Source organism: Prinia subflava, chromosome 6, assembly GCF_021018805.1.
Source record: "Prinia subflava isolate CZ2003 ecotype Zambia chromosome 6, Cam_Psub_1.2, whole genome shotgun sequence".
Lineage (NCBI taxonomy): Eukaryota > Metazoa > Chordata > Aves > Passeriformes > Cisticolidae > Prinia > Prinia subflava.
Genome location: NC_086252.1, coordinates 18453359 through 18473117, shown reverse-complemented (window position 1 = coordinate 18473117; position 19759 = coordinate 18453359). Strand labels below are relative to the sequence as shown.

Sequence of the window (19759 nt, the reverse complement as noted above, 5' to 3'; positions counted from 1 at the left end):
AACAAGATGGCAAAATATAGAGGAAGTAAAGTATTTATAATTTGCAAAATGAGCCATTCACAGCTTACCCAGCCTCAGACATTGAACAGTCAATGACCCAGAAAGGTGTTTTAGGGAAAAGCTGATTTGCAGCTTTGTTGATTTTTGTAGGGAAATTCTTCCCACATGTTAGGGGATGCTCTTCTGTGGATCTCAAGTGACTGTAACTACCTGGCAATCCTACCTACCAGCTTGTGGGCTGTGTACTAGGTCTTGTTTTTAAACAATTTCTTCTTGTTATCAGGAAGAGCTTTTGGTGATCCTTGATCCAATTAGCACGCTGTTAATGGTGTAAATGGGTTTTTTGTACAGCCAGGTGTACAGAAGCTTAGCTGCAGGTCCTTTCATCACCTAGTGGTAGGATGCATTAAAAGTATTTAGGGTACCCCATCACCCCAATTTTTTAGTTTTATTTTTGTTTCTTAAACCCTGATTACTAACTTTACTTAACCACAGCGCAAATAGTAAGTCTATGTAAGCAGGGAAAGCTCAAGTGGAACAGAAGACAGATACTGTCTTTAGAAAAGAAATAGAAAATTAGTCAGTGTAAGTGGTTTTACCAAGAAAGGGGCACTCTTTGAGCAGTCCTGGCTTGTGTTACATACCAGGGCATCACCATAATCACCCTTGTAACCTGTTGTGATCAACTGCCATTGACTCTTCAGTCACTTTTCTGATTAGGTTAAAAAAAGATATGAAAACCCATGAATTTTTGGGAGGTGGTTTTACAAATGCTTTGAAAAGAGAGAGCCTAGTGCAGGTGTTCACACACAGCTCCTTTGCTGTTGTTTTAGTAGTATCTCAGTTTGGCACCCCAAGACAAGTAGGTAGTTTAATTCAGGGTGAGACTGCTGAGTTTTTATTCCTTGTGAAGCACAGGCAAACATGTCACAGACGTTACTAACCTGGCCCCTCTGTGCAGAGGCATTAATCATTTACCTGAAGAGGGCATATTTCATTTGTTACTACAAACAGACTGGGCCAGGAGATTGCCATTATTTCTAGGTGAAGATTAGTAGAAATTTAATATGATGTACAACCAATTGACAGATGTCTCTTGATACTATTAAAGAAAAAAAAAAGTTTAAAAAAAAAAAAAATCAAGTATCTAACAAGCTGACCCAAACCACCCCTCTTCCCCTGCCTGCTTGTCCCTGGGATGGCTTCTGAAGGTGTGGTGCTGGTGCAGGCTGGAGGCCAATTCTCCTGTCCTTTGCATTGGTGAGACTCATTTCTGACTGTGGCTGTTGTTGCAGGGTGACCCTTTCTCTCCTTTTGAGCATACCCTCAAGACTAGTCTGCTGCTGCTTTCATTTCTGATTTTTAGGGGCTGCTGCTTCTCCATCAAATTGCAGAGCTTGTTTGGATTCTGTGGTCTTAACCTGATTTATTCTTCAATCCTGAAAAGTTGAATTAAGCAACTCCAATTGTCTTGGAACCAGTCCACCTGGTTGGGAAATGTCATATTCGGGTTTCTGCTGTACAATATGAAGGATTGAAGAGTTTGAACCCTTTTTTGTCATGAAAGCTCTGTTGCCTGTGGTTCTTGCCATGCCACTCAGTGATTTTGCACTTTGGTTTAAGAACAATGACCCCAGAAGGACACTATCTGTTTTAATGAATTCTTACTTGACCTCCGTGTTTAGATTCACTAATCGTATGCTTTCTGTTGATTGCTGACTAATCTGGTGGTGTCTTTTTCCTTGATTTTTAAATTGGTTCTAACTTTCACTTTTGCTCTGTCCTTTCCTCCTTTGAATAGTTTTTCTTACCTCTTGCTGCAAGAATGTCTCAGGAGTCTTACTTTGAATCTAAAACAGAGGAGTCAAACAGTGCAGAGATGTCATGTCAGATCACAGCAACAAGTAACGGGGAGGTAGCTGGCATGAACCAAAGTCTGAAGGCCTTGATGATGACGGGCTTTGGGGATATCTTCTCTCTGAACCAAGCAGGATCTGTCCTGCATTCTGGAATGCAGATAAACATGCAAGCCAAAAAGAATTCTTCTAAAACCACCTCTATGAGAAAAGGGAAGAAAATCAACATGGCTTTGGGTTTCAGTGAATTCGACTGGTCAGATGATGATGATGATGATGATGATGATTTTGATGACACAGATGACAGCAGTGAATGAAATAAGTTGTAGAATTAACCCTGAAATCGTTTTAGCAAAGCAAAACAATAAAGTTTTAGAACAAGAATTCTGTCAGTTTGGTCTGTTTAAATCCTGTAAAAGAACAAAAAAACAAACAACAACAAAAATATTTACAGGCTGAGCATATTTGTGTGTAGAAAGATATGTTGTTTTTGTTTCAATTGTGCTGACTTATTTCTGCTTTGATTAAATTTGGAACTAAAATTTCCAAACTAATTGAGATTATTATTATTTTATGATTATATCTATAATTCCTAGTGCCTGATTACAGAAACTATGGCTTGATAAATTTAAGATCTGGAAACACTGGGAGAAACTTCAATGCTATTAATGCCATTAATGTACTTCAAATTTTTCTTCTGTGTTTTTTTATCATTTCCCTTACCCCTTTAATTGTCAATCATATGCATATGCTTCTATTTCCAGATTTGCTATTCTCTGCAGCCATTCTTACTGTTGTACTGGAGGGGTTTGCTGTGTTTCTAATTTAAAGCCCTTTCCAAGGCAACATTGTTGGAAGTCACAAATAGGTTTCTAGGAAGAGGGAAGCTTGGGGGGGAAGAGAGGGGTTAGTTAAATATATAGTTTAAAAACTGAATAGCAGCAGAACCCAGATAATCCCTATTGGCAGATGATTTGTATAAATGTTCTTTTTTCCCCCCCTCACGTGTATGTGCATGTGTATATAATTCACTCTAGCAAAGTAAACTGCAATCAGACCTCTGCATCTATTATCAGATATTGTGATCTAGAAGCTAATTTTCTGCTATGTTGATGTGAATCCATGGAGCCTCATTAACTCTGATGGACTTATTCTTGTACCTGAGAGCAAAAATCGGTGTTTGTAAATTTTGATTCTGTTGTATCTGCTAAACGGTGTGTGCCATCCTTAGCACAGGACAAAGAGAACCCACTGTGACCTTTCAGCTTGGGCCCTACTGCTGTGGCTTATGTGAAATTCTCTGTAGTAGAATCTGGCAGTAATGTCAGGCATCTTTACTAGACTCTGCATAACTGTTTTTTGCAGCTACATGACTTTTAAAGTATTGTTATTGTCGCTGCTGTTACAGCTTATCATAAAACTCAGTGTGTAACAATCTGCTGCAATAATTGCCTGCCAGGCACTTATGTTGAGAGCAGTGAGGATGTTTCTCCTGATGACCCCTTTAGTGGTGATGCAGAAGGAGGGAGGGAAACCAGTGCGAACACAGATGCAGGTTAGAAAGGAAGATGTTGTAAAATATTTGCCAAGGAAGAAGGGCAGCATTTCAAAAGAAGAATGTTACTATGTTGTTCAGCAACAGTGAGAATAAGCCATCAAAATTCCATTCTCAATTACTGTAAGGGTTTATTTTATAAAACTTCTGGTTTTCAATGGCTTCTTTAATTATAGGCTTGCCTGTTACACAGCTCTAACCTACATATTATGGTGTTTTGTGGATAGCTTAGAGGAAAATGGATACATTAGATAACAGCAGGCCTGAAATCATTACCTGTTCACTCAACAAAACAAAGTTCTTTGAAGAGTTTTTCTAGAGTGGGCACCTCTTTGGGCTGTGAGAAAGAATTGTTTTATCCTTAAGCATCAGCACTGGTCTGGTCACCTGCAAGGCACGAGTGCTGCGCTTCAGGCTGGCCCACTCCCTTGGGCTTGCACAGGATTCCACCTGCCAGATGTGCAGTTTAACCTTCTTCCAAACACTCCCAGAGCTTATTGACTTGAACTTAACCCTCTTGTATCTGGAAGCTTTCCTCATGATGAAATTATCATTTAAATGATGCGGGAAATGTTCAAAGTATCCCAAGAAGAAACCTCCTTTGGCTCAGGTGGGGATGGCTTCTCAGGTCCATCAAAGCGACCTGATTTTAGGGAGAAAAAGAGACCTGGAAGGGCAAATAATGAAATAGAAATAAGAACAAATAGCCTTTTCCAATGTAGATTTGTACTGTTTTTGTAAGTCTACGTCTGCTAATATCCACAGCAATGATATTATTTTTGTAACTGTCACTTTGCACTCAGCAAAATTTGATGGATATGTGTAATGTAATATGTGCACTTTAGGTCTTAAGATGTGTATCATTGTGCATAAATTACCATACCACATAAGCAGTATAGGGTTGTACAACTGAAAAAAAATTTTGGTTCAGTACATTTTGAATTCAAAAACCCCCAAAAATCTGTTCCTAGCATTGATATTTTGCACTTTTTTGGTGTTTGACAATCTTGGATCACTTCATGCACATTTATGTTTGTGTGAGCTTTAATTGAATTTGTAAATTCACTCCTTAATCTTTATAGAAATAAAAATAGTTTTAAAATAGTGTGACACAGGTTTTCATAGTTGCAACATCACATGGTTTAAGTCTGTCTTCAAGGTTTTGTGCTTACCCAGGGGTGTAACTTATATCAGCAAATATCATCAGAATGTGGTAACGTGCTTGTAGTAATTTCTACTATCTACTTGCTTCAGTATTTTTTATTGAAGCAAGATGGATTTTTCCCCTTGTCTTTTTTCCCCATGTTGTTTCTCAAAGCAAATTAAACTGTATTAAGGGAAAATTTAAGCTCTTCTAAAACTTCTGCAAAGGTGACCTATCAATCATGGATAAGGTGATAACATGACAAACTGTTTTGATGCAGTTGAGATAGTGTTATACTTAGGATATTGGCTGTGCTTACTAAAGAAGCAGTGGTATTAATTGCATTTTTACTTTCCTGTGATGAGTTTCACATCATGTGTCTCCAGTTTACAAGCCAGTTACCATATGTGAGAATCAAGCTGTGATTGATTCTCAGAAATGCTTCTCACTAGATAAAGGCTTTGAAAATGGCTCTGATGGGCAGGTATGGTGGTTGCAGGAGGTCAGAGTATTCCATCTTCCACTCCTGATTTTGCTCTGCAGTGTATCCCAGTCCATCTTCTACCTGTCTCATCACCAGGTTATACCAACCTCCACAACAGTGCACAGCCACAGAGTGTGTCAGCATATGAAAGCATTAACCAAACCCAGAAGGCATTTCTCTGGCTGCTGTGGGGCAAAGCCAGAACAAATCACCAAAAGCTTTCCTGTGCCTTGTACACCTCTTAGCTCTTGAGGCCCTGCCAGGCCTTTTGGGTTCCCAGTTTCCTCTGTCTTCCATAAAGCCTGAAGGTATTTGCAGTAAAATATCACTTCATTCGGTGGAGGAGAAAATTCAGAACCAGGCCTGAACTTCACATTTTTACCAGGCTGCTGTACTGCAAACATTAACTTAGGTGGGTAAATGGCCTCAGAAGAATGGGAAGGGTTGACTTTTGGCTTGCCTAAAGGTGCATGGTCAGCTGGGACCAAGACAGGATGTCCAATTCCCTTTCTTTTCCTTCCAGTGGTGAGAAAAAGTGGCAATGGGACTTAATGAAGGAAAACTTTTGCTCTAGTTGTTTTTGTTCCAATGACATCACTGATTTCTTGGAGCAGCAAGTGCCTTAAGGTGCGGTGTGTAGGTGGGCTGCATCACCAGCCCTGGTGTGCTCCCTGACATGGAGCTTGTCCCTCTGGATGGGAAGGGCTTTCTGGAGGTGAGGTCTGGCCTGGCCTCTTGTCACAGTCATGTTCATGGCTTGTCATTTGCTTATCATTCCAGAGGTTTCCTTATGTGTTGATTCCCTTTCCTTCTGGGTTTTAAAGTGTTTATTCTAAGTTAAACATCTGATGCAGTAATGATGGGTGTTGCCCTCAGCAGTAGCAATAGACCAGTAGTGTGCATATAGCTTTTAAGTACTGAGCAGTGTCACTGTGTGTCTTTAGTGCTGAACTTCCTTTATCTGTAATCAGGCAGCTTTTACAGGTTTTTAATAAGACCTCTGACTTGACAGGGGTTTTAACTACAGTCCTAGGTAGAATGTTCATGTAGAAAAAGTAAGTTCATTTAGTAATTTTCACAGCCCTTAAAATGCACTGGTAGGAATCTGGAGGAGAGACCTTTCCCCTTTCCCCCAGGCTTCAACTTAGTGCACACTGTAAAATCTGCACAGAGATTTCTGATGTGTGAAGATATAATTTTAAAACTGTAGAACCAACAACTTTCTTTTAACGTTTTATATTGTGTGCTAAATACTCATATGCCTTTTTAAGTGAGATATAGTCCACTGCATTTCTTGCTTTTGCACTACTGAAGAAGTTTTGTACTGAATAGTAGGAGTTGATGCTACTTACACTTTAGGTTTGAACTGATGGAATTCGAATAGAAAATATTTTCACTGTGTTAGAAAACTTCATTTTCCCTTCTGAAAAAGCAAAGCTGAGCGCAATGCCTGTGCCAAGACTCTTGTGCTGTAAACTGAATATATCATTTGTGTGGAACATGCAATGTTACACTTCTGTGTGGTAAAATCTTGCAGTGTCAGTTATCCTCTTTATTGCACTTGACATACCATGTCTTGTTTTATTCACACTGTTGATTCCATTTTCCAGTGTAAAACCAAAGCAAACAAACAAACAGAAATGTATTCAATTTCCTCAATTGGTGTCAAAAATTTCTTTTGGTGTGAACTTTTCCCTTGCTTCTCTTTTGTTCCAAACTTCTATTTTGCAATAAACATTTTGACAGTAAATTTTATGCATTTGTGTCACTGTGTAAAATGCTGGTATTCCAACAGGTTCCTTATTGTCTGCTGGTTTAAGTCACTTTTTCGTGTTACTAACTGTGTGACATTTCTCCTTTATTCTCCCATTAAAAAAAAAAAGATTATAGAATACATAACTCTTCTGCCACTGGTTATATTTAAACATGAAGAAAGCTGAAAAAACCCACTGTACATCTAAAAATGCATTATTGGACTTCTTCAGTAAATTTTTGAGTTGTACAAATGGTTGCACCAGGCTGCTGCTGCTGCAGCTGCCAGTTTGACTATAAGTACCTACAAAGGGCACAACTCACGGGCTCCTGGGGGTGTTGACCATTGCCCCCTGCCCTCCCTTGTGCTGAAGTGCTGCCCCAGCACTGCCTGTGCCCACAGCGTTCTGCCCAGGCTGCGGGTCACTGCCAGCCTGCAGCTGGAGGTGCCGGGGTGAGGGCCTGCCCAGGGACAGGCTTGGCGTGTGGTGAGGTCTGGGGAGCCTGGGGGTGGCAGGGGTCTCTGAAGCAGGTGACAAAGCCATTGGTGGCTCATGGGTAACTGAGCTGAGTCTCTCCTCAGTCACTGGAATCTACATCAAAAGAGTTTGCAACTACACCGTGGTACTGAGCTTCTGTGAGGCGCTGACTGTCCAAATACAGATCTACAGCAATTAGTGCTAACCCTTTAAGCTGGATAAGAATGCCAAGAAGGTGACCCTTGGGATACCATATACTTGAATGAGTAAAATGGCAATCACTAGTACAGTGACGTCTTCTCCTCTGTCAGTCTTCAAATCATCCCAGAATTCTGTTTAATGCAGCCCTTCCTCTGTGGTTTCCTGGTGCTTCAAGAGCTAACACCATCTTGCATCCAACAAAGTGTAGGAGGAGGCTGGGAAGTGCTGCACTCCCCCAGCCTTATGGGAGTAGTTACAAAGCAGTGGCAGAAACCAAGAGAGACTTGTCTGTAGATGGGTGGGAAGACAGTCTGCAGTCCTGCAGACAGGCCAGACTCCAAATTTGGGTTTTGCTGCTGTCCAGTGAAAGTTTTCCTTCCTTTTGCAGAAAATATCCATCATTTGGGAGGGAGTCGTAATGTCAGCATTTTTTTCATTGCAGAAATCAAGTGGCGCCATAGCAAAAGCCTTCCTATAGTATCAGAACCAAGAGGAGAGGCAGATAGAGTCCCTTGCCATCAGATGGTTTACTTTTGCTTCCTAAGTTGTTTTTGCTGGGGATCTGCTGCTAATTGTATCTGCAGAGAGGGACAGGTTCGATTTAACACTGCCAACACACAGTTGGAGCCAGCCCACAATCAGTGTGAATACAGTGGTTTAGTACATCAGTACAAGTTGTAGCCTAACTCCTGCACTTTGCAGGGAAAAAGGAACAGAATAGTTCAGCCACCACAGGAAAAATTGGGTGGAGGGGAGACAAGTGGTCAGATGGTTTTCTTTTCAATTCGTATCTCTCACACAGTTGCTGCCCTCCTTTGATATTTGTGCATGGACCGAAGAAGATGTGGTGAGTATTTTGTGTTAATGTGGCCAGAGTCGTGATGCTGGAACTCTGTAACAAATTACAGTGGGCGTGGGGGGAGGGAAGGCCGGATCAGAACATCTGGGTGAGATTTTACTGCTGTTTGTTTGGTGAAACTGGTGTCCCAGAAAGGCTTGAAAATGACCAAGAGTAAATTAAGGATTTGAGTTACCTTCATGGAACAGCCACGTTCTCCAGTGTCCAGAAAACAGTGGGAGCTGGGAAGTGACAGCAGCCAGGAGGGCATTCCTGGGTCCTCGTTTAAAGAATGTGGAAGTGCCCAATGACCCAACCCTGGATAGGACAAAATGATTTCAAAGGTTTTATCCCACTGTGGGCCACCTGGATGGCAATTGACTGAACAAAAGTTTAGGGCTTTTTAGGGGGTGTGGAACCTCTCTTTCATATAAAATAATAATACATTTACCAAAGGATTGCCTGGAAAGCCAGTGCAAAAACCATGAAAGCCCTGGCTCCTTCACTTCAGCCCTTTTAGCACGTGACATTTCTCAGCTTCTGCTTTGGTCATTTCAGTTCTTCATGACAGTAAACTGAGAAAGGTGGCTGCACAATGGAAGGCAGTTTGAAAGAGCTAAATAGAAGTAATCATTTGCACTGGTGAATCTTGAGTTATTTATCCCAAAGTGAGAAATATTTTTAAATTTTGTTTTGAAAAGGATTACTTGTGAACTCCAAATAACTAATTCAAGATTTTGATAATTTGAACTTCAAGATTGATTCCTCTTTTTTGCAGTTTTTCTGGATGCAACAACTTACTAGAAAAGGTAAAAGCTTCATATGTCCTTTCATATTCACATTTATGAGCTAATATGCATTTGTTAATTTCCCTCCCCTCCAATAAAGCACTGTGTGGATTTCTGAATAACCTCTTTTATCTTAAGGTGATACTTCTGGTGAAATGAGTATCTATGCTAGCTTGTTTAAGGAACATCATATCACTGGGAAGCAATTGCTTCTTCTAGAAGAAGAGGATTTAAAGGACATGGGAATTGTTTCCAGAGGACACATCATCCATTTAAAGGTATTATCAGCATATATTGAATGTTGCAGTAGATTATAGTGTGAGTATTATGAAATCTATGGGGTTTCAGTAGTATTAGCAACAAAAAAAAGTTACAAAGCTAAATAGAGAATATACTTGGTATCTAAAATAAATAGAATTATAGCTTCATACGGATCTAGAATGCAAAGCAGTACTGCTCCAGGTTCTCCTAGGAGGGCCATTCTGCTTTCCCAAGCAGAAAAGCTTGGGAATCTTCAGAGAGAGCTCTCTTTAGCTAAAAGAGAAACAGATACAAAAACAGTTGTTCGAACTGAAATCTCAGCTTCTCAACTTTCACATCTCATTTAAAGCATAAAGCATATTTAGACTAACAAAACTCAGTTGGACAACTTTAAAGCTGATTGACAGACAGGTTTCTTTGCTCTTAGAACTTTGCTTTAAAATGGTGTTTTAAATATCTAATGTTTGTAATGAGTTAAGAAAATCACAGTCTGGAAAGTGATCACAACAGCAGTAATGGTGTTAGTACTGCCACCACAGGAGAGAGTTCTGTTTTCTGGCCGTCAGCTTGGGAAAAGGGATTCTATAAAAGCAGCATCTATAATTCTGTTTGGTCTCAATCATTTTAGATAACAATTTGCTAGTAAAGAGATACTTGTATTGTAATTGCTAGTCCTGCAAATTTAGCTTTGCAAGTCACACAGATTTATTCCCCTTTTGCTCATCAGCCATTTGATATCTTTAATTTACATTTCCTACAGGGAAAATTATCGAAACTTAATAAAGTCAATAACATCCAAAATGAAAGATCTCAGTTCCCTGGGTTGATTTGAGCATAAATAAAAACAACAAAACCAAACTCCCGAACATCTCATTCTCTGATTAAGCAGATCTGATTCTGAACACAAACCAGGGCCAATCTACCACAACAGTTTTCAGAACAAGGCTATATTTTAAACTCTTCTCACATGCCCTAATGTATCCACAGTGGAAAACAGAGGGCACCTGGGGTTGTGCTGTTTTTCATGTTGGTATTTGCAGGATGAAATACTAAATAACTCCCATCTGGTTTTGTTGATTTTTTTTCCTAGACTGCTATCGAGAAGTTAACCCATGACTACCTAAATCTATTTCATTTTCCACCATTAATTAAGGCAAGTCTCACCATTGATATAAGACATGCTTCTCGTGCTGGTATGAATATTTCACTGTTCTCATGTCTCAACTTTCCCCCATTCAGGGGAGGGCAAGGCTGCAGTTCCTACAGAGGGTTGTAACAAATGTGGAGAGCCAACAGCAGCAATGGGTCACATCAGAACAAATATTAGGATAATAGAAGTCGTTTTCAGGGAGGTTCTAAGTTTTTATCATGGTGCCAGTAGAATTATATAAAACGACAACTGATTGCAATTTGTTTGCTGTGATTAATCAGAAACTACTTTGAAGAGCCATTCCTCCAAACTGCTGCCACCAACTGGTCACCACTGAAGAACAGCAGACTCCTGGCCCAGAATAAGCCATCATTCCCCAGTTTGCTAATGTCATAGAGAGAAGGATGATGTAGTGTTTTGTCACCCTTACATTAACCAATTCATTTTCTGATATCAGTAATAAGACCCATGCAAAAGGGAGAGAGTGTTTGGTGTTGCTAGAGCAGATATTTGCCTTATTTAATTCAGTGAGCTAATCAAGGAATTCTAGACCCCAAATCCTGGAGTAGGATGAAATTTTTATGAAAAAAAATATTAAGAAGTCATAATTTATTGCACAGCTATAGAGTGAAATCCACTTAAAGTGAATTTGCATATAGTAAAACTCTTCCCTGGAGGGAAAAATGAAAGTCAGGGCATTGCTGCCTTGCTGTGCCAGCTGCAATTCCAATGGCAGAGGCTGCCACAGTGCTCACAGGGACACTGCACCGTGCCAGAGCAATTCAGCCAGGAGCAGAAATTGTGCAGCAGCTCCTGGTTTCCATGCACTACCAGTCCTAAGCCCATGCAGATGCCTTTGCCCCTCTTGGAGTATGATGTCTCCTTTCTGCTGCCTGCCAGACCTGTAGCACCTGAAAAGCAAATCCTCTCTGCCACCAAAAGGTGTGCTCCTCTCTCCCAGTGGGCTGTGGTAGATGTGAATTCTCACCTTTGCCTGTTTTTTTGGCAGGATTCTGCAGGTGAAGCTGAAGAAAGCATTGAGAAAGTAGTGAATCTTGAACTTGTTTTTGGTTATCACTTGAAGCCAGGAAACGGTCCAAAGGTAAGCTGGGAGTGCCAGATCAGTTGGTTTGGTTAAGAGACCCTACCCAGAGGGTCCAGCATCTTCTGGACACAAAAGATAAATTGGCATGAGGATCCTCTTGTTTTGGAAAGTGCCGACTGAATGTCAAGGTGGCAAATGGGGCTGGATCAGTGACGGGGAACTGTCCCCCAGAACAGACAAGGAAGAAAATAGTGGCACAGAAAATTTTGGCTGAAAGCTTTTGTATCCTTGTGAACAATTTTTTTAATTGTAATTTTTGCAGTTTGGGGCTTCATTTGTTTCTTTTATCCCAATGGGTGTGAAATGGTAATCCATTCATTAAAAAAACCCCACTGACAGTTGAGTAGTGGCATACACCAAATGTCTGTGGGCAGACTTCCTTTTGTGTCAGCAGAAAGGAGATACTGTTTTATGCAACCAGGAGGAGTTTGGAAAATACTTGGTATGCATGGCTGCTGGCTGGCCAGGGTGGGACTGGTCCTGCTGCAGACTGTGTGCCCTCATGGTGCTGGGGAGGGAGGGAGGGTGAGCTGCAGCACATTGCACAAAACTGCTGTGCCTCAGGCATTGCCAGAGTGCCACAGCCTAATCAAACCTCAGCTCCAAGCCGAGCTGGTTCAAGGATCTCTCGTTATACCCTGTGTAACAGGAGCTTGGTGACTCCAGATGTTCCAGCAAAGGGCTTCTACCACATCGTTTTTTCTCAAGAGTGAGGTTTGTCCCATGCTTTTTGTTTGCTTTGTCCAGCTTGCCATGGACTCTTGAGTTCAAGGGTTTTAGAATTAATCATCTATGTGGAAATGGTGTGCAAAGCATTTCTGAGCTAGAGTCAGGGGTTGTGACAGCAGGATTTGTTTCCTTTTGTATTTGATAAATCTGCATTGTGTGTCCACCCTAAACTTGTGGGAGGCTGACTTTCATCTTGTGTTATCTGGCTGCTTTGCTTTCAGGGCATATTGTTTGCAGAAGTCTCTTGATTTCTGTACTTGGTGGTGCTTGCAGAGAAAGCATTTAGGTTTGAACTTAGTAGGAACTTGTACTCATACTGAAATAATTTCATCAATTTGAAAAAGCTTTTTGTCTGAAGATTTCCTTTTTTAGTTTGTTTCTTTTGTCCTGAGTACTTCTTTTTCCTATAAAAAACCTTCTTTATCACTATGTGAATTACTTAGACTGTCTCAGTGTTCTTAAATGCATGTGGCTTATGCAGCTGTACAGCTGCTTTTTGTAGGTGTGCACTTTTCTCTCCCATGTGCAGCTTTTTGTAGGTGTGCACTTTTCTCTCCCATGTGCAGCTCTCCCATGTGCATCTTGAAGGAACTAAAAATCCATTAAAAAGCTTGTATCTCCCTTCCATTTCCAATATAGGCTGTGAGCCATAGTGCAGGGAGTTGGGCAACCAGCTCCAGGAAAGAGCAGGAGCAGGAGCAAATAGATCTCTGAGCACTGAAGAGAAATTCATGTTGTACTAATGCCTCAAGTTTTAAGATGAGTAGATGTTTTAGCCCTGACAGCAAAGCGTGCAAATGAGACTGTATGCAAAGTCTATGGGACAGAAGCTGAACTGTTGTGAGAGGGCAGAGTCAGTTCAACGTACCTGTGTACTCTGACATAACCTCTGCAGGCTTCTGACAGCGTTTTTGATTTGGTCCTGCCTTCCCTGTGAGCTCCTAAATGCTCCTGTCTGCTCTGTGTGCTGTTGGGCCCTTTTCTAAGGAGGCCATTCCCTCTGCAGCTGTGGGTGCATGCCAGGCATGCCTCCCTCTCAGCTGCCCTGCTGCAGCACCCCGTGTGCTTAGTGCTGCCATTCCAGGGAATGCACAGTTTGTCCCCTGAGTATGTCCGGGCTGGAAACATCTGTCTGAGATCTGCACATTAACTTGTACCTGCCTCTAAAGATGTTGCAGCAGAGCCAGTTTGAAAAGTCAGCTGGAAGGAGCGGATTGTCTGAGGTTTTGGGTAGGATGCTAGGGCAAACATGGGCAAGTAATTTACAGTAAACATAACATAACAAAGACTGGTGTGGTACATACTGTATAGGAAATTTGGCTAGCTTGCTTCTTTGAAAACCCCTGCATACAATCTTCTGGCTCCCCTAGAGGCTGCTTTGAGCCAGCTACTGCTGCCATCTAGATTTGTTCCAAACGGAACTGGGAAAAGGGTGAAAACCAGGATTGAAGGGTTTAAGCTTCTTTTATTGTCCCATTTTTGTAAAGGAGTGGTGCCTGTTCCTGTAAAACTGGGTCAGCAGAAGCACTTGGGATCATACCTTCCACCATCTTTATAGCTAAAAAGCTGGCCTATATCAGTTTAAAAATAAATTTCTCAAAGGAACTTTACCCTAATCAGTCCTTATAACCAGCTGCCTAGCTCAGAAGTATTTCTCCTGTTTTAATCATGAGGAAAAAGAGCAATAAGCTCAAATCTGGGTTACACATTGAGGGTGTTCCCTGGGTGATGTGTTGGCTGCTAGATTTGTGTACAGCGAGGGAGGTGATTGGGCTCAGCTGGGAGGTGGTGCAGCGCAGCAGGAAGGGCTCTGTGGGGAGAACAGGTCCTGCTGGGGGGTTCTACACCAGGCTGCCTCTGTGCTGCTCTTCTGGGGTGAGTTCCCTTTCGTTACTCTAGTGCATCTTGTGGTGTAGTTGCAAGCCCACCCATGTCACTGGAGGTGGCTATGCCCAAGCTGGGACAGGATGGACACGCAGGATAAAACCTCCTGGTCCAAACTAAAGCTGTGGAATGGGTGCAGCCGTGGAGTGCATCATGACATTCAGCAATACCAACAGATATAAAAGTGCTGGAGAAGCTGGTCCAGGACCCAGAAACCATTTCAGGGATGCCAGTTAATTCGGATGTGTTTTTCTGGTAAGAGCACAGCAGCATCTGTGGTGTGAGGATGGTTCCTCAGGGCACAGTGTCCTCTCCTGGGCACTGCACTGCCCCATCAGCTCAGCCAGCACACCTTTTTTCCTCAGCAGCAGGAACTTAAGTGCCTTGGGAATGGCAGCGCCTTTTAGCAAGGATGCTGCTGGATATGCTTCAAGACAGCATTTGAATGTTCAGCCTTTTCTGTATGCTGAATGAAACATTGACTTCTCAGTAAACAGCTTTACCAGCCCCATATTTTTTATCTAATTTAAACTGAATCTTGTAGTGGGATTATGTTGGTTTCCACCAGCTGACAGATGCAGTCATTTCATTACAGTTTCTTCCTTTTTTAGCTGCATCTTTGGAGGCGATAAAAGCTCAGTTGACCTTTGTGCTCTCTGAATGCATCAGGAGTGAGCACTGCAAAGCTAACCTGGTTTTCAGAGGTTTCTTTTCCAACTCTTGTAGTTCAAGTTATGTGGTTACTTCCAGTCACTGCCTTTTCATGACCTTTCTGTACACAATTCCCAATGAGCTGAATGATGATAGATTTAGACTTCTCTTTTCCCCACAAATTAAAAAAAAACCAAAAAAGCAGGGGACCACCAATTAAGTCCAAGATGGAGGGTAAAACAACAACCCCTGGCAGTTGTGGCTTGAGCTGATTTGCAGGACTGCAGGGGGAATTTTCAATGGCTTTCTCATCCTAGATGGCTCATTAAAATTTCCCAATCAGCAAAAGGTGCCTGAGCTAGGTTGGTTCCACACTGATGAATCACCAAACCCCTTGAGAAGGATGCCTTACAGTCTTTTTTGCCTTCTATTGATGCATTCTTTAGTTTTGGTCCTCAAAAGGGCAGATTTCACCATGCCATTGAATGTTTTCATTTTTTACTGAGAGTGGCACAATTTGACCTATATCCAAACACAAAGCCTTGAAGTTGCCTCACCATTTTGCCTTATTTTTCCCCACTTACCTCTCCCTCCATTTGACAAGGTGAGGAGCAGAGCCTCTTCAAAACCAACTGCTAACTGTGCCTTGAATACCCGAACTGAGGCATATTTTAATGCTATTATTTTAAAGTGTAGTGGCAAAGAGTAAGGCTTCTTTAAAGCAACATTGTGACCAACTCTTCATGTGTAGAAGCCCAGGCTGGCAAAATGCAGGGAGTACAAGAGAAAACAGCACTGAAATAGTTGTAACTGGAATGTGATTTCACAACTGCTTGAGACCATTTCTGCTGCTTGTTCCTCTCCACCCTCCCACTATATCAACGCTCATAAATTGTTTCTTTACTTTCTTAAAAACAAAGCAAGAGCCAAGGTATAAAATTTGAAACTTCAGTTTTACCGTTTTTCAGCCATTTATAGTCTCTGTGCTCTGTAGGTATTTTTACCCACTTCAGTACATAAAAATGGAGGAAGAATTGGTTTTATCTGACCCTTCCTTTGCAAAATAATCACAGGTACCTTGACTTTCTAACATGAGGTTATTGATCCTTATATCAAAACCTCATCTTCTAAAACCTCCCTCTTTAATTCCATGTCAAAGCACAATGCTTCCATTACTAAAGACTAATAGTTAATGCAAGAATCAGAGTAGCTGTATTTGTGTACTATTTTCATAGATTTGCTCCTATTCTAACAAGTAGTCAGTGAAGTGACACAAAAAATTACCTAGGCTGTAAAAATAAAACCACAGCCACATTAAAATATTGCCACCACCATGAAGAACAGAATAATGTAGTCTGCCAAGAAGGTGGATCAGTGCAGGTGATCTGAGCTCCTGGTATTTTCTTCCAAAAACTCTTTTCAGGACCATGTATTGTTTTTGCATGAGGTGGAGCTGGTATAACTCCACAATCTCCACTAGGATTGCTCCAGATGTAGCTTCCTGCGTAACTGAAGTTGAACGCAAGCCAAGACCTTTAAAAATCCTTGTGTAGGCAGTGCTAGACCAGGGATTCCTATTAGAAATTATTCCATAGCCCTGAAGAGAGATAGACTGTTAAGGAAGGTATTGTGTTCACTTGACTTTCTAGACTTTTTAATCTAAAGGTTTATTTTTATACTTTGGGCACTGAATTAACTTGCTGCCTTCCACACGCTATCTCTCACGTACAGCCTCGGTCACAGATACGTCTGTAGAAGCACAGACAGGTTCCCAGTGATCTGTAGGCTTGGCATGTGCTAGACAGACAAAAGCCTGGACAAGGAGCCTTTGTTCCCAGCAGAACAGTGGCCCTGCCAGGCCTTTCCTGGGCTCCTGAGCACCCTTGTCCCCTCAGCCAATGTCCTGCGAGCTGCAAGTCCCAGAGTGTGAGCAGTCACTCCGTGTGCTGCAGTGGGGACATGGTGACCACATTCAGCACGCTGTCCCCACAAGTGGCCCACAGGAAATGCCCTGGAGGACAGTACATGAGGGCACCATGCAGCCTTCAGGGAAGGGACTCGTTTTTCATGCTTCCACCTTTACCATCCCGCTGTTACAAGCAGGCTGCTCATGTGGATGATGCCTGGGACTGCAACACCCCCTTTGCTCCTGATCACATGGCAGGGGCAGCTCTTGGCAAATGCTGGGGTATCACTGAGCTCTTGCCTTGCTTGCTGCAAGCCCCTGCTCCTGGGGCACACACAGCAGTGCCTGGCATTTACCATTATGTGCCATTCTGTTGTTCACGGCGCTCCACGGCCCTGGATGTTAAAGAGGAGAGCTGTCAGGGACAGATATTTTTGGTACTGCTGGCTGGTCTGTGTAGGTGTTAGGGGGCCTTGTGCTTCTCCAGGCAAAGCTGCAGCCTGGCAGTGCCTGTTGCCTTGCAGAGGAGTAAGGGCTCTGGCTCGGAGGAGGCACCCAGGCGACTGAGAACATAAATATATCTTCCGCTTGCTTTGTTTCTGGACATTTTAAGACCATCTCTCTCGCAAGGCCTCCCCTCCGCCCCTCTTTTTTTCTGCCTGCACAGCTGAAACAAAACCAGCGGTGGAGCCACCTTCTCTTGCTGTAGCCTGGCTGGCAGCAGCCTGCCCTGACCTGAGACACCAGCCATTGTTAAGGGTATAACACATTTACATATTTTGCAATAAAACATCAGTTATTTGCATTACTGTGTCAAGTTTTATTTGATTCTTTCACCTAAAAATGACTCATTTTCCTTTCTTGTATTTTAAAAACCAACTACTCTAAGCTTGTTTGAGAATAATCAAAAATTGCCCATTTAGCTAGAAGTCATTTTCTTTTCAAAAGGCAAATGTTATTTAATCTTTCAGCTGTTCATTGTGCCATCATAAATACTTTCTTTTCAGCACAGTTGTGGGGACTGAAATGAGCCCACTAATTGCCTCCCATTTCGACTGACATGTGGTGGTTTAGTGGAAAGAGAACACAGCGGGGAGAAGGAAATAGGAGGCTGAGAAAATGAGAGCTAATTATTTTCACTGCCTCATGTCAGGCTCTGTGTCAGCCTTGTTTTTACAAACTGGAAGGTTTAGCACTAAATAAAACAAACTGGCGTCATGTTTTTATATACTGGCAGTGTCATGGAAGCAGCTGCACATCTCAAAGACAATATAATGCCTGCATTCGCATGGACACCATCTGACAGCCACTGTGAGCCACTGCTAATGAGGATATCACAGTGGTGCCAAGTGAAAGGTGCTGAATTATGTATGATTCTTCATCAGTGCAGCAATAGTCCTGTACATCATTATGAGACATTGTTTTGCTGAAGAGATTAAAACATTCTTAGTTCCAGACCCTGCAACCTATACATGCTACAAGAGGTTATTAATGGAATTTTTAGGGAGAGTTTCTTGTGGATTTCTTTTTGGTTAAAAATATCTCATGGGACAAAGCTGTGGTGGGTCATGACACTATACATATAAAGAAGAGAAGCAAATTAACCATAATTGTGTTATCTTCCTTTAAATCCAGTATAATAAAATATAGTGTAGCAGGGTGATACATAATGATAAATAACCCAAGTGCTGTCACTAGATGTTCAACTCTAATGCCTTTAAAACAGCAGGTTTCAGCAGCTGAGATAGATAATAGCTAAGAGTGTAAAGGAGCTTCTGGGGACCTAAATCATCAACATGCTACTACTTTTAGTATCAGCACGGCCAACATTTTTTCCTTATTTGTTTCATCTTGTGCTACATCTTAGTTTTCTTCTAATATCCAGTTATCTGCTACAATGCCATTTCCATTTTTATTTCAATCTCTAAAAAACCAAGAAAGTTCATCGCAACCACTGATTTTAAAATGAATCCTTGATTTGGGCCCCCTTGAAAAATGAAGTGCCTCCCTAGCAAAGGTTTTAAGCTGTTGTTGCAGGATATGTGTTTGCTGTTTAGAGCCTGTGCCTGATCTTTTTCATTTCCCTTTCAGGTTTTTTTTGCAGACATAAACGCATATGGGGTTAAAGGAGTATTGTCACCACAGTAAGCTGGAGACTTAATTTTTAAAATGTTCTTACTTTCTGTTTCAAAGCTGAGAAGAAGCAGCTCAAATACGTGTGTGTTTTGCTTTTCCTCAATAATTTTCAGAGGTTGTTGATTTACTGGCTTTGTCAAAGTGTTATTTGGAAATGTTTTCTCACAAAGTTTTGCAGGTTGTGCATTTTGGTTCTGAAACTAGATAATTTTTTAAAACAAAAAGCTGATTTTTTTTTACTTAGATCAAAATCAAGCAGGTAGATTTTGGGAGGTATTTTAATGCCTGAATGACAAGATGTCCAGGGAATTCTCTTTGAAGGACTTGTGCAAGCATATCTATCAATGAGACACTTTGAACAAGCCATTTCCAAATTATTTTCCCAGATATGCCTGCCACTAAATGTAGTTTTGATCTAAGAAGTCATAGGGCTGTAATTCATCAAAGAATTGAAAATCATATGCCTGGTTTTTCTAGGCAAATTTTTGTTTAAATAGATGAGCGTGTCTTGTTATAAGAACCTGGAACTCCACTGGAAAACAGGGAAATATGTCTCTTTCTTTCTGCAGCACTCAAATCTTGCATTAGTTACTGCATGGTTGAACAAAATAGGTTTGTAAGACAAGTAAGCACCTACTTATCTGAGACATTTGCTGAGTGCCTTGATTCTAAAGTCACCTACCTGCTGCCTTTTCTAATTCCTTCCTTCCCTCCTTCCTTCCCTCCTTCCTTCCCTCCTTCCTTCCCTCCTTCCTTCCCTCCTTCCTTCCTTCCCTCCTTCCCTCCCTCCTTCTTTCCCTCCTTCCTTCCCTCCCCTTTTATCTTTTCTTTCTTTCTCCC

General features: G+C 41.6%; 1 protein-coding gene across 4 annotated transcripts in view; it reads left to right on the top strand.

Moving 5' to 3' along the window:
- Window positions 1–19759, top strand: part of MAP3K20 (mitogen-activated protein kinase kinase kinase 20) — an 89389-nt gene that overhangs the window by 58823 nt on the left and 10807 nt on the right. For 3 of the 4 annotated variants that reach the window (XM_063400504.1, XM_063400502.1, XM_063400503.1), the window contains exons 12-16: window positions 8274–8318; window positions 9088–9118; window positions 9236–9375; window positions 10449–10511; window positions 11518–11610. In XM_063400504.1, coding sequence (XP_063256574.1) covers window positions 8274–8318; window positions 9088–9118; window positions 9236–9375; window positions 10449–10511; window positions 11518–11610 — 372 coding nt within the window. Of the gene's footprint in view, window positions 1–1801; window positions 6790–8273; window positions 8319–9087; window positions 9119–9235; window positions 9376–10448; window positions 10512–11517; window positions 11611–19759 lie in introns of those variants that run through there. The other variant, XM_063400505.1, reaches the window with a different exon arrangement.